General features: G+C 38.7%; 3 protein-coding genes across 3 annotated transcripts; 2 read left to right on the top strand and 1 right to left on the bottom strand.

The window, feature by feature from the left end:
• The first annotated feature begins 2,995 nt into the window (after nucleotides 1-2,995).
• On the top strand, nucleotides 2,996-4,520 carry LOC113289241 (probable xyloglucan endotransglucosylase/hydrolase protein 23). The gene is made up of 3 exons (XM_026538448.1): nucleotides 2,996-3,661; nucleotides 3,727-3,920; nucleotides 4,024-4,520. Exons 1-3 carry the CDS (start codon nucleotides 3,383-3,385, stop codon nucleotides 4,439-4,441), a joined length of 891 nt encoding a protein of 296 aa, XP_026394233.1. The 5' UTR covers nucleotides 2,996-3,382; the 3' UTR covers nucleotides 4,442-4,520.
• Nucleotides 4,521-4,615: 95 nt separating this feature from the next.
• On the bottom strand, nucleotides 4,616-9,634 carry LOC113289233. The gene is made up of 13 exons (XM_026538436.1): nucleotides 9,483-9,634; nucleotides 9,099-9,257; nucleotides 8,742-8,993; nucleotides 8,490-8,609; nucleotides 8,210-8,290; nucleotides 8,003-8,098; nucleotides 7,709-7,804; nucleotides 6,954-7,007; nucleotides 6,653-6,859; nucleotides 6,440-6,565; nucleotides 6,098-6,163; nucleotides 5,564-5,854; nucleotides 4,616-5,450 (listed from the first exon to the last, which is right to left on the bottom strand). The coding sequence occupies exons 1-13, from the start codon at nucleotides 9,543-9,545 to the stop codon at nucleotides 4,974-4,976; spliced, it is 2,088 nt and encodes a 695-aa protein (XP_026394221.1). The 5' UTR covers nucleotides 9,546-9,634; the 3' UTR covers nucleotides 4,616-4,973.
• A 185-nt stretch (nucleotides 9,635-9,819) lies between these two features.
• Nucleotides 9,820-14,334, top strand: LOC113289226 (DNA replication licensing factor MCM4-like). The gene is made up of 17 exons (XM_026538429.1): nucleotides 9,820-10,550; nucleotides 10,655-10,783; nucleotides 10,881-10,962; nucleotides 11,105-11,237; nucleotides 11,341-11,412; nucleotides 11,495-11,620; nucleotides 11,703-11,816; nucleotides 11,923-12,135; nucleotides 12,243-12,341; nucleotides 12,453-12,613; nucleotides 12,702-12,798; nucleotides 12,908-13,069; nucleotides 13,187-13,267; nucleotides 13,376-13,454; nucleotides 13,548-13,684; nucleotides 13,863-13,913; nucleotides 14,026-14,334. The coding sequence occupies exons 1-17, from the start codon at nucleotides 9,872-9,874 to the stop codon at nucleotides 14,098-14,100; spliced, it is 2,490 nt and encodes an 829-aa protein (XP_026394214.1). The 5' UTR covers nucleotides 9,820-9,871; the 3' UTR covers nucleotides 14,101-14,334.
• Nucleotides 14,335-19,654: the final 5,320 nt, after the last annotated feature.

Raw genomic sequence — 19,654 nt, 5'->3', positions numbered from 1 at the left:
TTGCCCCCGTTTGCTTGTCCTTCACAACAAAGTAAGAAGTGTGAAATTCAGAAAATACATCATTGTCCTTGCAGAATTGAGTAACTGACAGCAAGTTTGTTTTTATTTGTGGAACATGATAAATGTTGTTCAAAACAAAAGATCTTGACTTATAGAGGAATGAGGCATTACCAACATTGGCAATGTTGAGTGCATTACCATTACCAACGTGTACTTGCTCAGTACCATCATACTCATGAGGAATAGTGAGATTCCTCAAATCTGCAGTAAGATGATGAGTAGCTCCCGTGTCCGTTACCCAACCATTATCATTCTGTCCACCTGGTAAAGCTATGTAAGCTGCAGGATGACGTTGATTGTCATTACTTTTCTCATATCGAAACCAGCACCGATTTGCCGTGTGATTCCTCTTCTTACAAATTTGACAGACTTGATCTCCCTGATTACCTCTTGGTTGCTGCTGAGAATTGTTGTTGTTTCTTGGATTGTTGTTGTTGTTCCTCCTGTTGTTCTGATTATTATTGTATGGATATTGATTCCCATGATTGTTGAAACTTCTCTGATCAAGCTTGCTACTGGCAACGGCTACATTAGCCAAAGGTTGCTGCAAAGACTGTAACTGTTGTTCTAACCTCATATCAAAGGTTAGTAAATGAGTATAGAAGCTATCTATAGTCAGATTTTCAGCAGTGCTCAATGAAGTTACAATTGGGTCATAAGATTGATTTAGACCATTACTAATGGCATGTTTCTTCTCATCATCTGAAACCGTGCATCCAGATGCAGTAAGCTGCTCAAATAAACTCTTAGCTTCTTGCAAAAATTGTTTAAGAGGTTTATTACCTTTCTGTAGTGAATGAAGTTGCATTTTCAGATTCACCTGATGTGCAAGGGTTTTTGGTGTAAAATAGCTCTCTAGCTTATCCCAAACTTGCTTTGCCGTATCCAGTCCACCAACTTCAGCTAGCACTTCAGGTGTAAGAGTGGAGTTTAGCCATCCAACCAACAGTGAATCACAAGCCTCATGTTCTGTAAAATCTGGGTTGATATCATCACTATCAGGTAGGGTTCTAGCAAGTTTTACCTTGGTTCCATTAATAAAACCAGTGAGACCATATCCTTTTAGGATAGGTTTGAACTGTGTCTTCCAAAGGAGATGATTGGTTTCTGTGTGTTTGAGAGTTACCAGGTGATGAATATGGATTTGTCTAAGGCTAGATGTTGAAGACATTAGTGATGTTGTAGGGTTTTGGGTTTTTTTTTTTGATTGTTGTTTTTGTTTTTGTTTTTGCGGAAGCGTTGGATCGACAAGCTGATACCAACTTAGAACACTATTTTTGGTGAATATCTTCCACAGAAATCTTGTGGAGATTGAACTCTTATTTATACAAAGAGATAAGGTTACAGAGTTTTTGATAAAACAAAATATTGTTACTGACTCTGAGAACGAGTTTATAGCTAACAAAAGGAACGACTAACTAGCCTATAGACTAGTGCTGACTGACTGACTAACTGAGCAGAGAGTCTTGAGGAAGACTCTCTGTTGTATGCTTAACACCGAGCAATGGATGGAAAAACTAACGAAGGGAAGAAACACTAACTTCAATCTATTTAGGGAAGAAACGCTAATTAGCAATTTTGGGAGGGGGAGGAAACGCAAAATAACCAGGGGGAGGAAACGCAAAATAACCCCCGTATGTATTAACCATTCGATAATTTTAGTTCAATCCCATATTGAATTTTGAAGGAATAAGTTGATCATGCTAAAGGAGTCCACAATTTATTTTCACTGTTGGCCTTTCATTTTCGTTTTCTAACTTCAGCAATTAGCACCATTGTTCAACTTTTACTACTTTCGTTTCATCTATAGTTTATGCATATGAAAAAAAAATAATCCCAAATTATTGTAGTGTTGTTCATTATTTTTATTTTTATTTTTGTAATAGGTTTCTAAACTTAGTTAGAACTTAGAATTCAATTCAATCAACGTAATATCCCGAAAAATAAAAGAAAAATATAGCGACAGATGAAAAATTACTATGTAGGCTAAAGTCAATAGTTAGAAATCACATGTCCATACACAACAAATAGACAATACCAACATTGACATTTCATGGAAATCAAATCAATCAATAAACAACGTTAACAAACTTATCTTCCCGTTTTGATAGTAGCAACAAAATTTCCATCGTAGCTGCAGATACTTCGCCCATTAAGCTTCAAACTCCCAAGGCCAAAATTGAAAAACCTAGAATGAACCTAAAGAATGTAGAGAAGGTAATATGTTAACGATTGTACATATTCCATGTTAAGGCCGAAGGGCACCAGCCAGGAACTCCTGATGCAAATGGACCCAAACCCTAATAGCCATGATTATAGACTGATAAGCTTCTTATAAAGCAAAAGGCCAATCAATCTATGTCCATAATTTTTTTGGTCCCGGCAGAATGTAGGTAGGTAGGTACTTGGTGGAGGCGTGGAGCAGTGTAATATAACAAGCCAAGCTAGGCAAAGCTTTACATATTATAACCGGTGAGCAAGCTGTATCTGTTTCTTCACCGATTCTAGAAAATAGAGAAAGTCATTTTTAGTCAACATATTGGTAAATATACAAAGCCAAGCTCGTTCACCAATCCAAGCTTTAACAAGAGAAACATACCAAGCAAAACATGATCACTCCATCTTCTCAGTCACAGGACTTGATATGGCTTTTTTATAGTTCATAACGCTGTTTGTAGGTTGCCAAATACCAGTGGTCCAATAAAAAGCGGTGTGTGGTTCCACAACAAAACGATACTGATGCATACACCCGCGTGGGCGTGGCATATTTATAACCATTCTGGCTGGCTGATAACTGTGCGAAATGTGGACAAACAGAAAAACAAAATGAAACAGCTTTTCCGTTGGACCAGTTCAAAGTTGAATGGGTCTTCTTCACAACCTTCTCCAGCTCTCCTGGTTCTTCTTATTCTCTAACGCGTTTGAGTAACTACCAAATTAGCATACAATTTATCACTCCTTATGTAACTCTCACTTTTTTTTTTATTTCTGATTCTTTAATTGTAATTTCGGTTTACTTTTGAAATTTAGTGGTAAACATCCCAACTAAAGACACATTTTCATGGGAAACTACTCATACTAGAATCTCTGAACTCCAGCGAGAAAACGAACATTATTTGGACCGTCAGTCATAGATCTAAGGAAAGAGATCCTAAAAACAATGGTTGTTAATTCTACTAGACTGTAGACTCTACGAGTAAGCAACAATATTTCTGTTAGTCCCAAACCAGTTTTCCATCTTTATATAGTACTATACTGCTATAAAACTGCAGTTCTAGCTATCAGTCAGAAACATCTATATCTCCCCAAACTCCACGAAATCATGGTTTGTTTTTCTTCCTTGATGTTGTTAGTGGTGGCTATACTAGCTACTAGTCTTGTAGCAGTAATCTCTGCTGCTGGAAATTTCTACCAAGATGCCGAGGTGACTTGGGGAGATGGTCGGGGTAAGATACTCAACAACGGACAGCTTCTCACGCTTTCCTTGGACAAAACCTCTGGCTCCGGTTTTCAGTCGAGGAATGAATATCTTTTTGGAAAAATTGATATGCAGCTTAAACTTGTCCCTGGGAATTCAGCTGGCACGGTCACGGCCTATTATGTAAGTATATATCTTTTCAATTGTTGTCGGTATGTGCTTGAATTGAATTCTGATATGAACGGCAGTTATCGTCGCAAAGACCAATGCACGATGAAATTGATTTTGAGTTCTTGGGGAATTTGAGTGGAGATCCTTACATTCTACATACAAATGTTTTCACCCAAGGCAAAGGTAACAGAGAGCAACAATTCTATCTATGGTTCGACCCTACAGCCGATTTCCACACTTACTCTATCCTATGGAATCCTCAATGCATCATGTAAGAATTGCAGCGTCATTATTATCCTCGCATGTATTGTTCCTTATCAATTGACTGGCTAATGACGATTCCGAGATAAACTGTTTGTTTTCATGATCACCAGCTTCTCTGTGGATGGAATGCCAATTAGAGAATTTAAGAACTTAGAATTCATTGGTGTCCCGTTTCCTAAAAATCAACCCACGAGGATATACTCAAGTCTCTGGGACGCTGAAAACTGGGCAACAAGAGGTGGATTCATAAAGACGGACTGGTCGAGCGCACCCTTCACAGCCTCATACCAGAATTTCAATGCCAACAATGCCTGTGTTTCATACTCTCCAGGTTTTACTTCCTGTAGTTCATCAGGGTCTACTTCTTCCTTCAATAGAGCGTTGCTTTTGCAAGAGTTGGATTCAACAAGTCTAGGGAGAATGAAGTGGGTGCAGGAAAATTACATGATCTACAGTTACTGCACTGACACGAATAGATACTCTCAAGGGATCCCTCCTGAATGTGCTTACTCCAACCTCAACTTCTAGACAGATTGATTTTTAGTTCTTTGTTGGTTTAAAACATCTGAAAATTTGATCGCTTTTATACTTCTTTAGCTTCAGAGAATGAATGGATGATCAAACTATACAGTACAAACTATATTTATTTCTCACCCGCATCATGTTGGAAAGAAAAAAAGACAGGCAGGAGTATTCGGAAGAGCAGTATAACGGGAGAATCTATGAATACCTAACCCACCACCAATACAATCCAAATTCTCCAAGCATCAATGGTGGGAATATAAGTTATACACAGAAAGCTATAGTTGCGCACTATGAACTAGAAAATAAACAAAGGAATAAGGCAAGGAAAAAGAAGATAAATGAAACATCTAATACTTGTAAACTACTGAGTACTATTAGTCCAATGTAGGCCACCAATATCTAGAACTACTGCATTTTGGTACAACATTTAGGTACCTCGTGCTGCTTTCTGGGTTGCCCAACCTCCTCAACATTTAGCCTCTATCCATGCACTCTTCCCCGCAATGACAACATTAACCCAACTCATCCTTCATTCTTAACTGTAGTCCGCTGATGCTCTAGGTTTTCCTTTCACAGAATTTAGGTGTTGGGAGACAAATAAGACTCCCATTATGATAATTAGGCAACCTACTAATGTACTAAAGAAAATGGCACCCGGCTGCCTCGTCTGCACAAACCCATATACACCACTAGACGTCACAAGAATAATATCAGTGAGACCATCATTGGAGAAGTCTTCACTTATCAGGGCATGAGAGGGAGGACTAGGAAGATCAAACATAGTTAATATGCTTCCTCCAGGAGATATCACCACTGCTTCCTGATCCCCTGCTGCAAGTATGATGTCTTGCTTGTCGTGTACACGTAAAGAGATTGGCTTCAGTGTGGGCACCACCAACCCACCCTCCATCATCCCTGATGGAGATGGAAGATTAGACCAAGTTGCACCCGTCAATAATTGCCACTGCCAAATAGCATCATGACCAAGCAAGCTCGGGGAGTATGAAGTCACCTAGAAACAAGTACGGATATTTGTCATTAACCCTCTAGAGAATACAACAACGCAACAATATGCTGACAAAAGATGATAAGAAAAAGTATATTGGCAACAGATGACTGGCTTACCTCCCCACGATTTGTTAAGAAGACAACATCACCATGGCTTCCTCTCCGATGCTTATGACCATCATTTGTTTGGATGAGAATGGGCGTAGCTACCTCGAGTGAGCTTGCATCGGGAGCTCTACTGGCGAACTCCCCATGTTGAAATAAATTAAAAGGGGAATGATGGCAGATGGAAGCATTGAAGAGTTGTTCTCTAACTGGTACACCAGATGTTGCAACTGCCCAACAAGGTTTTAGCACCTCCATGGATCCACTAATCACAGTCTGCTCGGCCCCGTTACCCCCTACAACCTATTAAAAAAAAGATAATTTCTTCAAAGTTGGCCACAACAGAAGGCTGTTCATCTTTAGCATTAGATGGTTCTTTATATTGGGGAAGGTAGGTAGGAGGGTGGAGCAGGAGAACACAGAATCCAGCTCATAGACTGAAGTACATTATACTTGTAACAAAGGCATGAGCTACGATTCACCAGCTGATGATAATACTTCTAAATAAAAGCAGTCAAAACAGCCAGCAGTGAAGTAAGAGAGTACCTGAACATGATCTAAGACTCCATCTCCATTGATGTCAGCATGGAGGCCGCCTTCTAAAAGATGTAACTGACAGCATCAACATGACAAAATAAATGTCAAACACCTTGTATAACTGCTGATAGGAGTCATAGGAAAAAAACCATTGCAGACATAAAAACATTATGGAAGAAGAACCATAAAAAGAAACACAATTATATTCCCGGAATTGTGGAGTGAATAAACACAGATATGTGGTTCTGTGCTAAAAAGAGAGCTTCAACTATCAGCTTCTTAGTGCCAATACTGTAGCCAATAGTCATAACAAAACAAAGAAGAAACAGAAGTATTTATACGTCCACTCACCTTACAAACGGTGCGTCCAGTAGCCAAGTGAAGAGCTTCAATACCTTCTTTTTGATGAGCAACAATCACATTAGGAACCCACCAGAGCTTGGTGTAGTTGGTTATTGTAGGAACATATGGCAGGCGCTGGAATTTTTATGTTGATTAATTACAAGAAAAATAAACTAAAAACTAAAATGTGGTTGAAAATGTACCAAAAAGCTCCATTACCACCTGCTTGGTTTTCACTGAACCAGCGTATTTTGTAGCCTTCCCGATGAGACGTGGAATTTTGTTAGTCTGGTCCTTCCCTGGAGGATGGTGTTCCTCAGTCTCTTGATGATTAAAGTTGTTTGTCTTTTTGCCAGGCATCTTCTTCAATGTTTTCCTTTTGTGTCTTCTGAAATGTGCCAGCTTAAAAGAAGTATCCTCCCTTCTATCCTGATTAGAACAATCGCATCATTGCATTAACTATCGAGCTTCAAAAATATTTAGCATGAAAATAGAGAAGGAGAAAATAAAGTAGTTTGTTTACCCAGTGATGCGGCATGACTCCAAGGATTGATTCTCTAAATTCTCTGCATTCAAACTGTTAACATGTTTTGAGTAAGACAATCTTGGAAGGAAACTATTTTTTTTTTAAACGAAAAATGATGTATTGAAGAAAATTTAGTTCAGTACATGAGTTCTATCCTCACAAAGCTGTGCTCTAATCTCCATAGAAGAAGAGCTAGACCAAGATACAGATAAAGCATTTTCTCTAGCTATCTTAGAAGGAAACTATTCATGTCTCAAATCCAAAAGTAGTTTAACCAATAAAAAACAGTAACACTTCACAGATAGCAAATAACTTGCCCACTAACTTATAGAGTTGATGTATCTAATATCCCTAGGATGTAGCAGCATTTTCTAAAAAGCGAATTCCGCAAACAGACAATAAGTAGCCCGAAATGAAGCTAATAACTGGGTGGTCTAGGCCTTTTGGATATCAAGATGCCACAGCATTGCAAGCTCAATCAACAGAAAATGACTGGTAGTCTGCTACAACAAGAGGAATGGAGGTGTCCCAGATATTTTAAAATTGGACCCATTAATAGGTGGTTTGACTAGTTACTCAGGCCAAAAAAAAAAAGAATTGTGCATCAGTTAAGAACCAAACAGTTGCACCAGATGCTTCTATATAATAAAAACAGTAGAACTTAGAAGTTAACCAAATCATCCATAAAACTGCCTTCGAAAAACTATTTAGCAGTTCAAAATATCAGCAAAGTTTAAGCCTAAGAAGCATACCTCACCAGGTTTACGGCTGTTTAGAGAATGAACATCAAGCTTGTAGTTATGTTGGGGAATCAGTTGCGATGCATCTGAAGAATGTGATTCGATATTCTATAAAGACAACAAAAATTTGAATCGATAGGTAAGAGAATGATAATTGCTGCATCACATTTGAAATAAGAAGACCCATCTAGTTGAAGACAGAAGAATGAATAGTACGTGAATGCATCAGCTATTTGAATCCATTAGTTCTGAAATCTCAGTGATAACTATTCACAAGTATGCAAGTGTGAGTAAGATGAAGGATACCTCATTCTTTCTGCTCCACCGGAGTGTACCAGTTCGACCAGCAAATGCATAAAATGCAAAATGGCGTAAGTCCACAGTTCCAGAAGTTTCAGAAGCCTGCCATGGAATCAGGTTAAACAAGGACAGATAAACCAACATACAGACCAATGCAGACAAACACAAGAAGAAGACAAATCACAATTTCATATGGAGGCAGAAAACAAATACCTCCTTCTCAGTAGCACTTCTTCTATGTTGATCGGCATTTTTATCTTGCATACCGAGTTCTTCAAAGGGATCCATGTAAATCTAGGACATGTTAAAAAGAACAGGTTCGTTAACTTTCCAGTGCAATGAATTCCTCAGTTGTATGACCACGAAACTGCAGTAGCACAAGGCCACTTGCACTGACGTCATGTTTCTCATATGCCTAATAAAAATTGACTAAAAATGCATTTACGTTAACAGATAATTGACCTTAAAAGTTCAAGTGAATTGAGAAACATACATGAGGTTGAACTTCCATCCTCCCTCCAACTATAATCAAACCCGAATCCCCGTGTTTCAACGTATAATTGCTGATAGAAATTGATATTTCCCTATGGTGAGCCCCATGTGGGAAATCCTCCTGTCAATAGTTGCAATAGATAAGTCATACATATGCCCCGTTACCTCGTATACTCACCAGTGCAGAAGGTGAACATTTAGATCATTCTATTTTGGGTGTAAAACACGTGACAAAATCTCACTGCAAACTCACCTGCAAATTCGCCTCCCACAGCTTTTTAAGGTTATGATCAAAACACATCACTGACCAACCTGAAGTAACAACTACCAAGACCTGCTTATGAGCTTCTCCATGTCTGTAATGTCTATCAATAACACCTGTTGCCATGGCTACTGCACGTCTCCCAGCCGTAACACGTATCTTGTCAGGCAACAGAGACACCTCTGCCAGCACATGAGCTTCACCAAATCTTTCATCTACACGCCAAATATGCGGGGCCAACACCTAAAAATATCCACAATTACTACACAGGAACGTAATTTTACACATTATCTAAAATTCACACATCCAAATGAACCGATAACTGGAAACTTTGACAAAAATACATACTTGAATCTTGGCATCATGAGTAGCCACAAAAACCTCACTCCTCCCATCACCATTTAAATCAGCTACAATTGGAGGAGGTAATCTTTGAGCTTCATACTTTATAGGATAATCCTCAGATAGATGAAACCATGCTTCCTTGAACGAAAAATCCCCTTCGTGCTAAATCATTTCAAAAACCCACAAAAATTAACAACTCCACCACTGTTATCACTTCAAATCAGTTCTCTTAACTACAAATTTTCTCACTAAACTAGACCCAAATATTAAAAAACGAATCAATTCAAACACAATCACCACAGATTATTGAAAATTTGATACCACTAGGGTTTTTGTAATTCGTTGAATTAGGGTAATAAGAGATAAATAAAATTTGATTAATTTTACCTGAAGAGAGAAGAAGATTGCAAAAGCAGAGAGTAGAAGAATCGCTAAATCCCGTTTCCTCATCTCCTTCTTCTTCTTCGATTCTTTGACTTTATGATCTAACTAGTCAAATCGTTACCCAGAAGCGAGAGCAGCTTATTTAGCTCTGGTTCTAGTACACAGTAGAAGAAGAAAGTTGTAAGAAAAACGGGGTAAGGCCCAAACCCGAAACCATATGGGTAACTATTTCAAAATGACATAAATACCCTCAATCTTACGTGTCATGAAGACTTAATTTTGGCGGGAATAACCTAGGTTTTTCCCGCCACCCAAAACCCCAAAACCAATTGGTACCATTCGAGTTTCACACAAACTGTAAGTCTTTTCTCTTTCTCTATCTCTCTCTGAAAATGGCGTCCGATTCTTCTCCCAGCCACCGAAATGGAGGTCCGTCTTCACCAATCGATCAATCATCAAGTCCAATCGCAAACACAAACTCATCCCCAGGTGATGCTGCTCAGAGAAGAAGAAGGAGAGAAAGAAGTCCATCAGATGCATCTTTGTTTGCAACACCACCTTCTCAACGAGCTCGATTCGATGCGACTCCGACACCATCAAGTACTCAAAGTGGAAGAGGAGGGAGGAGATCTAGAGCAACGCCGATGGCAACACCTACATCTACAGATGATGCTATTCCTTCGTCAGATGGTGGTGAAGGGGAAGAAGCTGCTCCCCCTATGTATGTTTGGGGGACTAATATAAGTGTTCATGATGTTAATGCTGCGATTCTAAGGTTTTTGAGACATTTTCGTGAGAATCCTTTGCAAACTGAAGGGAAATATATGAGAGCGATTCATCATATTCTTGAGATAGAAGGAGAAACACTTGATGTTGATGCACATGATGTGTTTGATTATGATTCTGATCTGTATACTAAGATGGTTAGATACCCACTTGAGGTTTTAGCTATTTTTGATATTGTTCTTATGGAAATGACTAGCAAGATTAATGATTTGTTTGAGAAGCATATTCAAGCAAGGATTTTTAATCTCAGAACATCAACACCTATGAGAAATCTGAACCCATCTGGTTAGTTTTTTTTTTTTTTTACTGTTTTGGGTTTTTAATTTTGTTATGTTGTTAGAAATTGGGTTTGATTGTATACAAATTAACGCTTTCGTGGGTTTTATTAGATATTGAGAAGATGGTGTCGATAAAAGGAATGATTATTCGATGTAGCTCAATAATACCAGAAATAAGGGAAGCTGTATTTAAATGTCTTGTGTGTGGGTACTTTTCTGACCCAGTGGGAGTAGACCGAGGTAATATTTGTACATTTTGATTTACTTGTATACGTAGTGGATATGTGTTTGTGGAACCAGTTGTTTACTTGTTTGTTGATAAATGGTTTGTTTATAGGCCGAGTCAGTGAACCCCCAAGGTGTAATAAGGAAGAGTGTCGTGCCTTGAACTCCATGGCTCTGGTTCACAACCGATGCCGGTATGCTATTATATGGCTTTTTGCCGCTTTAATTGATACCCACAATTTATGCTGTTCTTTTGGAACATTTGAGATGCTGGTGTTGAATAATTTTGTGAGACTTTGTTATTGATGAAGTTGGTTCTGTATGAATGATTACCAGGTTTGCTGACAAGCAGATCGTGAGACTGCAAGAGACACCAGATGACATTCCAGAAGGGGGTACTCCTCACACAGTTAGCTTATTAATGCATGACAAACTTGTTGATGCTGGAAAGCCAGGTGATAGAGTTGAGGTAAGATAACATATTCGATTTATCAACTCAATTGAATGTGCTTCTATGCATCTTTGTCTGTTTCATCTACTCGCTAATACTGTGTTTAACCATTTCCAAATAGGTCACTGGTATATATAGGGCAATGAGTGTTAGAGTTGGGCCAACACAAAGATCAGTGAAATCTTTGTTCAAGGTATGTACTTTAAGCCTTTAAGATTCGAAATGTCACTAATCTTGATGTGGACTGAACTGATCGATTATACATGTCATTGCAGACTTACATAGATTGTCTTCATATAAAGAAGACCGATAAATCTAGAATGCAGGCTGAGGATCAAACAGAACATCTTAATGCCTCTGACAACATGAACGAAGATGTACCCGCTGACTTTCAAGACAAGGTAGTTAAAGATAATTCCTAACATGTTGCAGTTGGACTATTGCTGTTTTTATTAATCATCTTTATTCATGTATAATTCTCAGGTTGAACAGTTAAAAGAGCTTGCAAAACTGCCTGATATATATGAGAGGTTAACCAGATCCCTGGCACCAAACATATGGGAACTCGATGACGTTAAGAAAGGCCTTCTTTGTCAGGTTAGATAATAGATACTGTTTGTATATTCTTGCTTTGATGATTCATTGAAATCAAATTGTAGTTTTACCTTCCTGAACTAATGTTGGTGTTTAATGTTGACTGTAGCTGTTTGGTGGAAGTGCTTTGAAGCTGCCATCTGGGGCTAGCTTCCGTGGTGACATCAATATTCTGATGGTTGGTGATCCTGGAACCAGTAAATCTCAGTTGCTCCAATACATACACAAGCTCGCACCTCGTGGTATCTACACCAGTGGAAGAGGTAGTTCTGCTGTAGGTTTGACTGCCTATGTAGCCAAGGACCCAGAAACTGGTGAAACGGTATGATATATATCCTGACAGATCTGTAAATGCTGGATTAGAATTGTGTCCTTGCAACTGTTTATACTTCAGAAATGAATTTCCTTTATCCTTGTGAATTTTTTTAGGTACTTGAAAGTGGGGCCCTTGTCTTGAGTGATAGAGGTATTTGTTGCATTGATGAATTTGACAAAATGTCAGAGAATGCGAGGAGCATGTTACATGAGGTAGGACTTTTAATTCTTTGCTTTGTCTAGTGTTTCTGGAAGTTCATTCAATTATCTGTCCTTGTATATATCTAAAACGTATATTTTCTTCTTCATTGTTACTACATACAGGTAATGGAGCAACAAACTGTTTCAATAGCGAAGGCAGGAATCATTGCTTCTCTTAATGCTCGGACTTCTGTGTTAGCTTGTGCTAATCCAAGTGGTTCACGTTATAATCCACGCCTATCTGTGATTGACAATATACACCTACCACCTACCTTGTTGTCAAGGTGACAAAACACAAAATGACAATGTGTTTGATAGATACCGTTTTAATTCTTGAACTAACACAACTAGTATCTGGATCTGAATTTTCAGGTTTGATTTGATATACTTGCTTCTGGACAAGGCTGATGAACAAGCAGATAGGCGTCTTGCAAAGCATATTGTTGCATTGCACTTCGAAAATCCTGAGGTTTGATAAGCTCCGATGTCCATGAATAGCTCTTTTTATATATTTGTTTTACTTGTTGAAGTTTAGAATGTATCATTTGGATGAATAATCTGCTTGCCTCTATTTGTAGAGTATACAACAAGATGTGTTGGATCTTCCAACCTTAACAGCATACCTTAGCTATGCCAGAAGATACGTCCACCCAAAGTTATCTGATGAAGCTGCAGACGAGTTAACACGAGGATATGTGGAATTAAGGAGAAGGGGAAACTTTCCAGGAAGCAGCAAAAAGGTAGCTTTTGTCATGTTCTTTAAACCCTTCGATCCACTTCTTACTATGAATATACATGGAGGGATAATTGATGCCAACTTTTATTCATGGAACTTTTTGGTATGATGTAAACCCTAGGTGATAACAGCAACGCCTAGGCAAATTGAGAGTCTGATTCGCCTTAGTGAAGCCCTGGCACGTATTCGTTTCTCAGAATGGGTTAGTGAATCTTACACTTGTAACAACTATTTAAAGTTTTTTTTAAGAAACAATTGGAAATTACCAACCAGAAACATTTAAACGAGGTCGCTTGCCCCCTGTGTGCAGGTTGAAAAGCATGATGTGATTGAAGCGTTCAGGCTCCTTGAAGTTGCCATGCAACAGTCAGCCACTGATCATGCCACAGGTAAATTTCTACCAAATATGCTCTTTTGACATGTATGTAGTCACACTCTTCGTATCCTTATGGGTCTGAAGTTATCTCATTTTTCGTTTATAGGAACAATTGATATGGATCTGATCACCACTGGAGTTTCTGCAAGTGAAAGGATAAGAAGAGAAAATTTGGTGTCAGCAACTCGAAACCTAATAATGGAAAAATTGCAACTTGGTGGACCATCAACTCGTTCAATGGAGGTAGGTTATTTTCTTCAGTTCAACATTGATACTGTCCTAAATTAATTTGCTGTGCCTGAAGTTTGCTTTCTGTGCAAAAGTATGAATAACTTCCTGATTAATTACTATTGAACAAGAATTATTATCACTCTATGTAAAAAAACAACCCTGGGACATAATTGTACAATTTACTGTGCAGTTGCTGGAGGAGCTGAAGAAGCAAGGTTCAGCAGAAATTCACCTTAATGATGTAAGTGGATAGTGTTCGTTTTACCTACCTCCCTTTGTCTCTCTAAAAGCAGGTGAGTCTTGGTTGTGTGATATAACCAGTAATTCTGACTGTTTTCTTATGGATTTTTCAGTTAAGGAATGCTTTAGCAACTCTTGCGGGTGAGGGATTTATCGTTCTTCTCGGTGACACTGTTAAGAGGATATAACAAAAGAAAGTATAGCCACTGGATGCTGACTGGCTTGGCAAAATCCTCTCGTTTTAACTGTTTGCATCTGTATTTTCAAAGCTGTGTAACATCATATTACATTTGACAAGATCAGTTAGATCTGGCTATGGATTTTTCACTGTTGCCCATGTCTAGCAAGATCAGTTACTCCTTATTGGTACTGTGGTGTAATTCTTAAAACATTATATGAGGTTTGCTACTTATTAACGAAAACTGCTAGTGATTACTTTGGAAGGGTGATTGAGAGAGACTGTAGAACCATCTCTATTCAAGCTGAAAAAACAAAACTAGTGTCTGGTAGGTTGGTGCCTTAGTAATAATAGTAATGGTCATAACTGGATAGGACTAAGCCCACATTGCAGCAAATTGGATACCAAGGCCAGCTGATGGCTGCAACTTTTGTCATCTGGCGACTTTCCATTGACTAGTATATAATGTTCTCCCTCAATTTTTGAATACCAAGATATCAACTGTATTTAGCAAACAACTGGGTTAGTATTTAGCAAACAACTGGGTAAATGCAAGAACTAGAAAAACAGTATATTCAAAAGGTAAATGTATGTATGCCCAAGTAAATCTGGCCATCAAAACCATTGGTAACGGAGATTTTAGTTTTTGAATAATTACACCAAACTTTGTCAAAACCTTCATTCTAATTATGAAGCCAAAGTAATAAAATACTTTTAAGATGCACAATTCTTGCTGGCTGGTATTGTAGCTCGGCTTTGAAAAAGTAAGGCATCTTGGAATGTGACTTCAGCACTAGGTATACAGCTACCAGCTCACCAATTTTTCTTACAAAAAGAAAGCTCGGAATTTCAGCCTTTTGCGTCTTGCAATCTTCCCTCGTTCAGCATTGTATTTACGTACTCTAATCAGTTCTTCTTCTTCTTCTGATTTCCTCAACTTCTCCATATACTCTTCCCCAAACCAATATGTGGTTTTCCTAAGTTCTTCCACTGAATCATACTTCCCTTGCAAAAACTCTTGGTGCATATTGTATAACTTATCCTCCACCTGCGTGGAATTACGCAGAGAATGTATAAGCATCCGAGAAAGAGCTGAAGAAACTCTAGAAAAGTAATTTGAACTGGAGTAGTACTAAACTCAGTATTCCATCCTTTTCGAGACAAAAGGAGTCCGAAAGAACTTACTTTCCCTCAAAAGATGAAGGTTCCTTGAAACATACTAATAGAAGTAAAGTGTGCCTATGGGTGCAGATGGTAATGCTGCACAAGCTAATAATGGTGCTAGTAGTAATTCGAGTGTGAGATGATTTTTTCAGTTTTGCCCATTGTAATTTACCGTATAGAAAGTATAAGACTGGTTGTGGAAACATTAACATGTAAGTGTGTAACCAAGATACAATCAATCACTGGGGAGATGAATAAAACCAAGTGTTCCAAAAACATATGACATACCTCATAAAGGCCTTGCATAAGTCCAACACCGTACTTAAATGAACACGCACCAGCTTAATCACCCGAGAACGCACAGACTCGACATCGTGAGGCTCTAAGAAAGCGGAAGAGGAAGATGGAAAAATGACATCAGAATAAACAAAATTCAATGCTATATTCAATTGTTTAGTGAAGATATCATGAACTGCAAAACTAAAACTACCTTTTTGTTCTGTGAAGAAATCTAACATATCCGCAGCTATTTTCTCCACTCCTGAATGCTTATATTTCCCATAATTAAGTCTGAGATACTCCGCTATCTCGCAGAACGACACTCTTCCGTGTGCAACGAACACCTGAAGTCTTAACCATCGATACAGAATAAGAGAGATGCCCTTGGCTAAAAGTGAGATACATTCTGGTGCAAATTGGGTCGAAGGCTTATCTCCTGAGCAAACAGATTTCTCAAAAGCTTCTCCAAGACCTTGGTCCAACTCCATATCCTCTTAACCTTCAGAAGAATAGAGCTATAATTTAATGGGACATGCGGCAATATAATTCTACCAGGGGATTTCACATGAGAACATGCCTTCCTTTTTTATGAAGAAGATCACTATTGGTCTGTATGCCCTCTTATGCTCCTGCTGTAAAGTTCCCAACAAATCACAAGAATTCAAAACATTCAAGAGAGCTAGCAAGTTCGTAATCGTCCTGGCTATATACTCAGAGCGACAGAATCAGAAGTATATGCTAATATTACAGCATTAAGGAAAACAAAGTTCCAAGGACGAGTAGTATTTCAAACCAAGTTGAGATTCTGACAAGAGACATGCTGTAATAAGTTTCCCCAAAATCCAATTTAACAAGCTATTATGAAGAACAACACTTTCTATATTTTAACCTTGAATAGCTTTGGAAATAAACGAAAAAACACTTTGGAAATATTCAGTCTTTCTATAGAACAACCATCTCAATTTGGTAGACCCCGTTGCTTGCTGCTTCTCGCAAGTTGCTTAATGGGGCAATGGGCGCTTTAGTTGTTTTGGTTGGTTTTGCTCGTGATTTAAGAAGCTAGCTTTGTTTTCAGCTAGTTTTTGCATAGGGGATGGTATGAGCACGATTTTGCATAGGGGATGGTATGAGCACGAGAGTCGGCCCAAAAAAATACTTACCTCCGCTCATAAACAAAAACGCATAGTTGTTGTAAGGCTTGTAGCCCATGAATGTGCAGACTAATATAGTATTTAGGGTTCTCTTCCTACCTGTATATAAAGGATATTGTTCCATGTAACCCGATGATGTTGATCAATAGAAACCTCTATTTGCCTCTTTACTTTATCTATGTTTTCACTACAACACGTTATCATGCACGAAGCTATACCGCAAAGCTAAATTGGATTGGGTGATTTTTTATTCCTATATGGATGATAAACACAAGTTGTTCAAAAAGAAAAAAAATAAGAAAAAGGAGTTTGGATTTACATCAAGGCAGTTATGCAATCATCATAAGGCTAAGTTTATTTTCTCGCGTTTTTTTTTATGGGTTGATTGTATTGAATTGTGTAGTATTGTATTTTTTGCCATCATAGCTATTAAATCTACGATGATGATTGATCGGATTGTATCATAGCTATTAAATCTACTGTGATGATTGATCGGATTGTAATTATATTGTACTGTACAAACGCTAATCCGTCTCTATTTGCGTTAACCTATGAAGGAAAGTCTGTTCGTGAAAGAAAGGGTGTTCGCTTTCCGAGATCTCGCCTCTTCGATTTCCAGAAAAAAGGTAATCTGTGAAAGAAGTCTTATGTCCGGTCAACCCAACCCGGTCAACCCAACACGGTCAGGCCAACCCGGTCCGCCCAACTCGGTCCGTCCAACCTTGGTCCGGCCAACTCGGTCCAGCCAACCCTGTTCCAACCTGGTTTTGTCCTCCTGTCCGGGACGTGCCCGATCAAGGCTGCACCAGTTCTGCCTATATACAGTGGGAACCAAAACGTGAGGTATGTAACTAATACAGTGTTTTTACACCGAATATTCATTGGGCTTATTTATCTGTTTTTTAGAACATGCTTAGTTTTGTTTTTCTTTTTCTCAAGATAAGTCCATATTGTATATTATATAAACAGTCAATTTGAATTATGATTGCTGATCTCGATCATTAAGAATTTTGGTCTTATGGAGGGTTTGTTTGCAGAATTCATCGTTTCCAGGAATTTATAATTCCATGGGATTACAAATTCTAGGATTCATGTAAATCCCTTGTGCGTTTGGTAACTTAATTAAAATTCCTAGGATTTATAGAGTTTTCTTGTTTTAAAGTCTTTGTACCATTTGGCATTACCCTCAGATCTTAAAATTGCATATATATGGGAATTAAAGTTAAAAAAAAGTGGGTCCATAAATCCCTTGATAAGTTTCCCAGCAAATCTTAGGGGGGAGGGGTGGGACTCCATATGAAGGATTTACTGGAAAACTGAATCCCGTAGGAAACGTGATTCCAAGGATTCGGGCAACCAAACGTAAAGAGGGAAACGTAATTCTACCAAATCCCCTGGACCCATAAATTCCACCTTTAAAATTCTACATCCAAACCCAGCATTAATGTTATTTTATTCTCGTGATATTGGCTATAGTTGAATGATGTCTTTTGTACCAACTCGATTATTTAGTTGAATTGGTTGTACCAACTCGATTTCAATGTATTTATTTGGGGTTTAGAAGTACTTGAACACCATTATTGCATACTTGATATTTTCTTCCAAAAATTTGAATGTTCCGTGGAATGTAATCCACTTGCTCGACTATTAATCTGTCAGTAGTTTCAAAAGATACGTTCAAATAAAATCACATTTTTATGGGTGAAAACTATTTATGCTGGTTTTGGTAATTTGGGGTGTGTGAATGAGAAATAAATCTAAACCCTAAACAAATGCACTGCACGGGAGTGCTTTTGATTCGAGAGATCAATCTGTACAATTCTGGCCTAAACCAAGAAATGGTCGTTCCAGACTTGCTTCGGTCACAAAATGAAGGAGATGGGGTTGATCTTAGGAAGGGAAGCGAAGAAGATGTTAAGATCGTGAAGGTGTTGGCTGTTTTATGACTTGTATCAGAATACCGAACTGGCTTGCAATAATGTAAGCAAAGCTCTGTGTGTTTGAATACGTTGTATCAACACTTGGTTTTTGTCTTGTCTGTTGTGGAAATAGGTAGGAGAACCTATTTATACAAGTCATAAAGCACAACCCTCGTCTCGTAGGAAGTGGAGTGATGGAGTAGTGGGGTTGTGCTGGTGATTATCACACGATCAGGTCTAAGCCCACTTTTCCCATCATTACTAACCGTCCATGTCTTCCTGACACGTTCTTGTGATGGCGCGTTGCGCGCTGTAAACTGCCAGACCAATATCCCAGTTTGTGACATGCTTGATGTCTCGGTTGTGTGGATCGTGGGACCCACAGAAGGTAGCATACGATGCTAGATTAAATAACTAAGTTATTTGGGAAATCGATATTTATGAAATATTGTGTGTATTCTATGCATGTAATGTATCGAATATATTCAGCATATATGAAGCACCGCTATTTTAAGGCTTAACGGAGTAAGTCACGATCAAGTGTCTTAAAATAGCATCATGTCCAACTATCTTCAAGTGACCGTTTGGAGACTGCATGAGAGAGCCTTTCTTTGGCCGATCACTCTATGTGGAAGAGTGGCGGACGGTGATCATGGGGATGCTTCTTTGGTCATTTAACTCCTAGCCAGGGCTGCCTAACCCAGCAGGTAGAGTTGGACGAACGAGATGATATATGACGCTCATATGCAACCGTTAATGAAGTTTTAGGGTTTTGAAGAGGTGCGCAAGCATCACTCTTCAACTTGGTTGAATCCAAGTATGGGAGACGTTTTTGGCAGGACCGACCGGACATGCGTGTAGACGGCTTGTCGGTGTACACGTCCGTACCTCACAGTCCCATGAAGATGTGATCTAAACCACTCAATTTTTCCGGCAAAGTTGAGTGGTTGAGATCGGTTTGCGGCAGAAATCCGTTGCTGTAAAGGAGTTGGAATCCGCGCGACATGCCTACTTCGGGTGCGCGCTTCGAGAAGTTCAGCCATGATTGGCC

The sequence above is a fragment of the Papaver somniferum genome, chromosome 1 (assembly GCF_003573695.1).
Source record: "Papaver somniferum cultivar HN1 chromosome 1, ASM357369v1, whole genome shotgun sequence".
In the NCBI taxonomy this organism is placed as follows: domain Eukaryota; kingdom Viridiplantae; phylum Streptophyta; class Magnoliopsida; order Ranunculales; family Papaveraceae; genus Papaver; species Papaver somniferum.
The sequence above is the reverse complement of the archived record's forward strand: the minus strand, read 5'-3'. Positions and strand labels throughout refer to the sequence as shown.

What these genes read in the sequence shown, in the direction of transcription:
- LOC113289226 (XM_026538429.1), top strand. Translation starts at nt 9,872, where the DNA reads ATGGCGTCCGATTCTTCTCCCAGCCACCGAAATGGAGGTCCGTCTTCA. An exon ending in TGCACTTCGAAAATCCTGAG is followed by an intron (nt 12,799 to 12,907) that starts GTTTGATAAGCT and finishes CTCTATTTGTAG; the next exon opens with AGTATACAACAAGATGTGTT. An exon ending in GTATTCGTTTCTCAGAATGG is followed by an intron (nt 13,268 to 13,375) that starts GTTAGTGAATCT and finishes CCCTGTGTGCAG; the next exon opens with GTTGAAAAGCATGATGTGAT.
- LOC113289233 (XM_026538436.1), bottom strand. Translation starts at nt 9,545, where the DNA reads ATGAGGAAACGGGATTTAGCGATTCTTCTACTCTCTGCTTTTGCAATC. An exon ending in GAGTCATGCCGCATCACTGG is followed by an intron (nt 6,860 to 6,953) that starts GTAAACAAACTA and finishes TGTTCTAATCAG; the next exon opens with GATAGAAGGGAGGATACTTC. An exon ending in GAGTCTTAGATCATGTTCAG is followed by an intron (nt 5,855 to 6,097) that starts GTACTCTCTTAC and finishes TTTTTTTAATAG; the next exon opens with GTTGTAGGGGGTAACGGGGC.
- LOC113289241 (XM_026538448.1), top strand. Translation starts at nt 3,383, where the DNA reads ATGGTTTGTTTTTCTTCCTTGATGTTGTTAGTGGTGGCTATACTAGCT. An exon ending in GCACGGTCACGGCCTATTAT is followed by an intron (nt 3,662 to 3,726) that starts GTAAGTATATAT and finishes TATGAACGGCAG; the next exon opens with TTATCGTCGCAAAGACCAAT. An exon ending in TGGAATCCTCAATGCATCAT is followed by an intron (nt 3,921 to 4,023) that starts GTAAGAATTGCA and finishes CATGATCACCAG; the next exon opens with CTTCTCTGTGGATGGAATGC.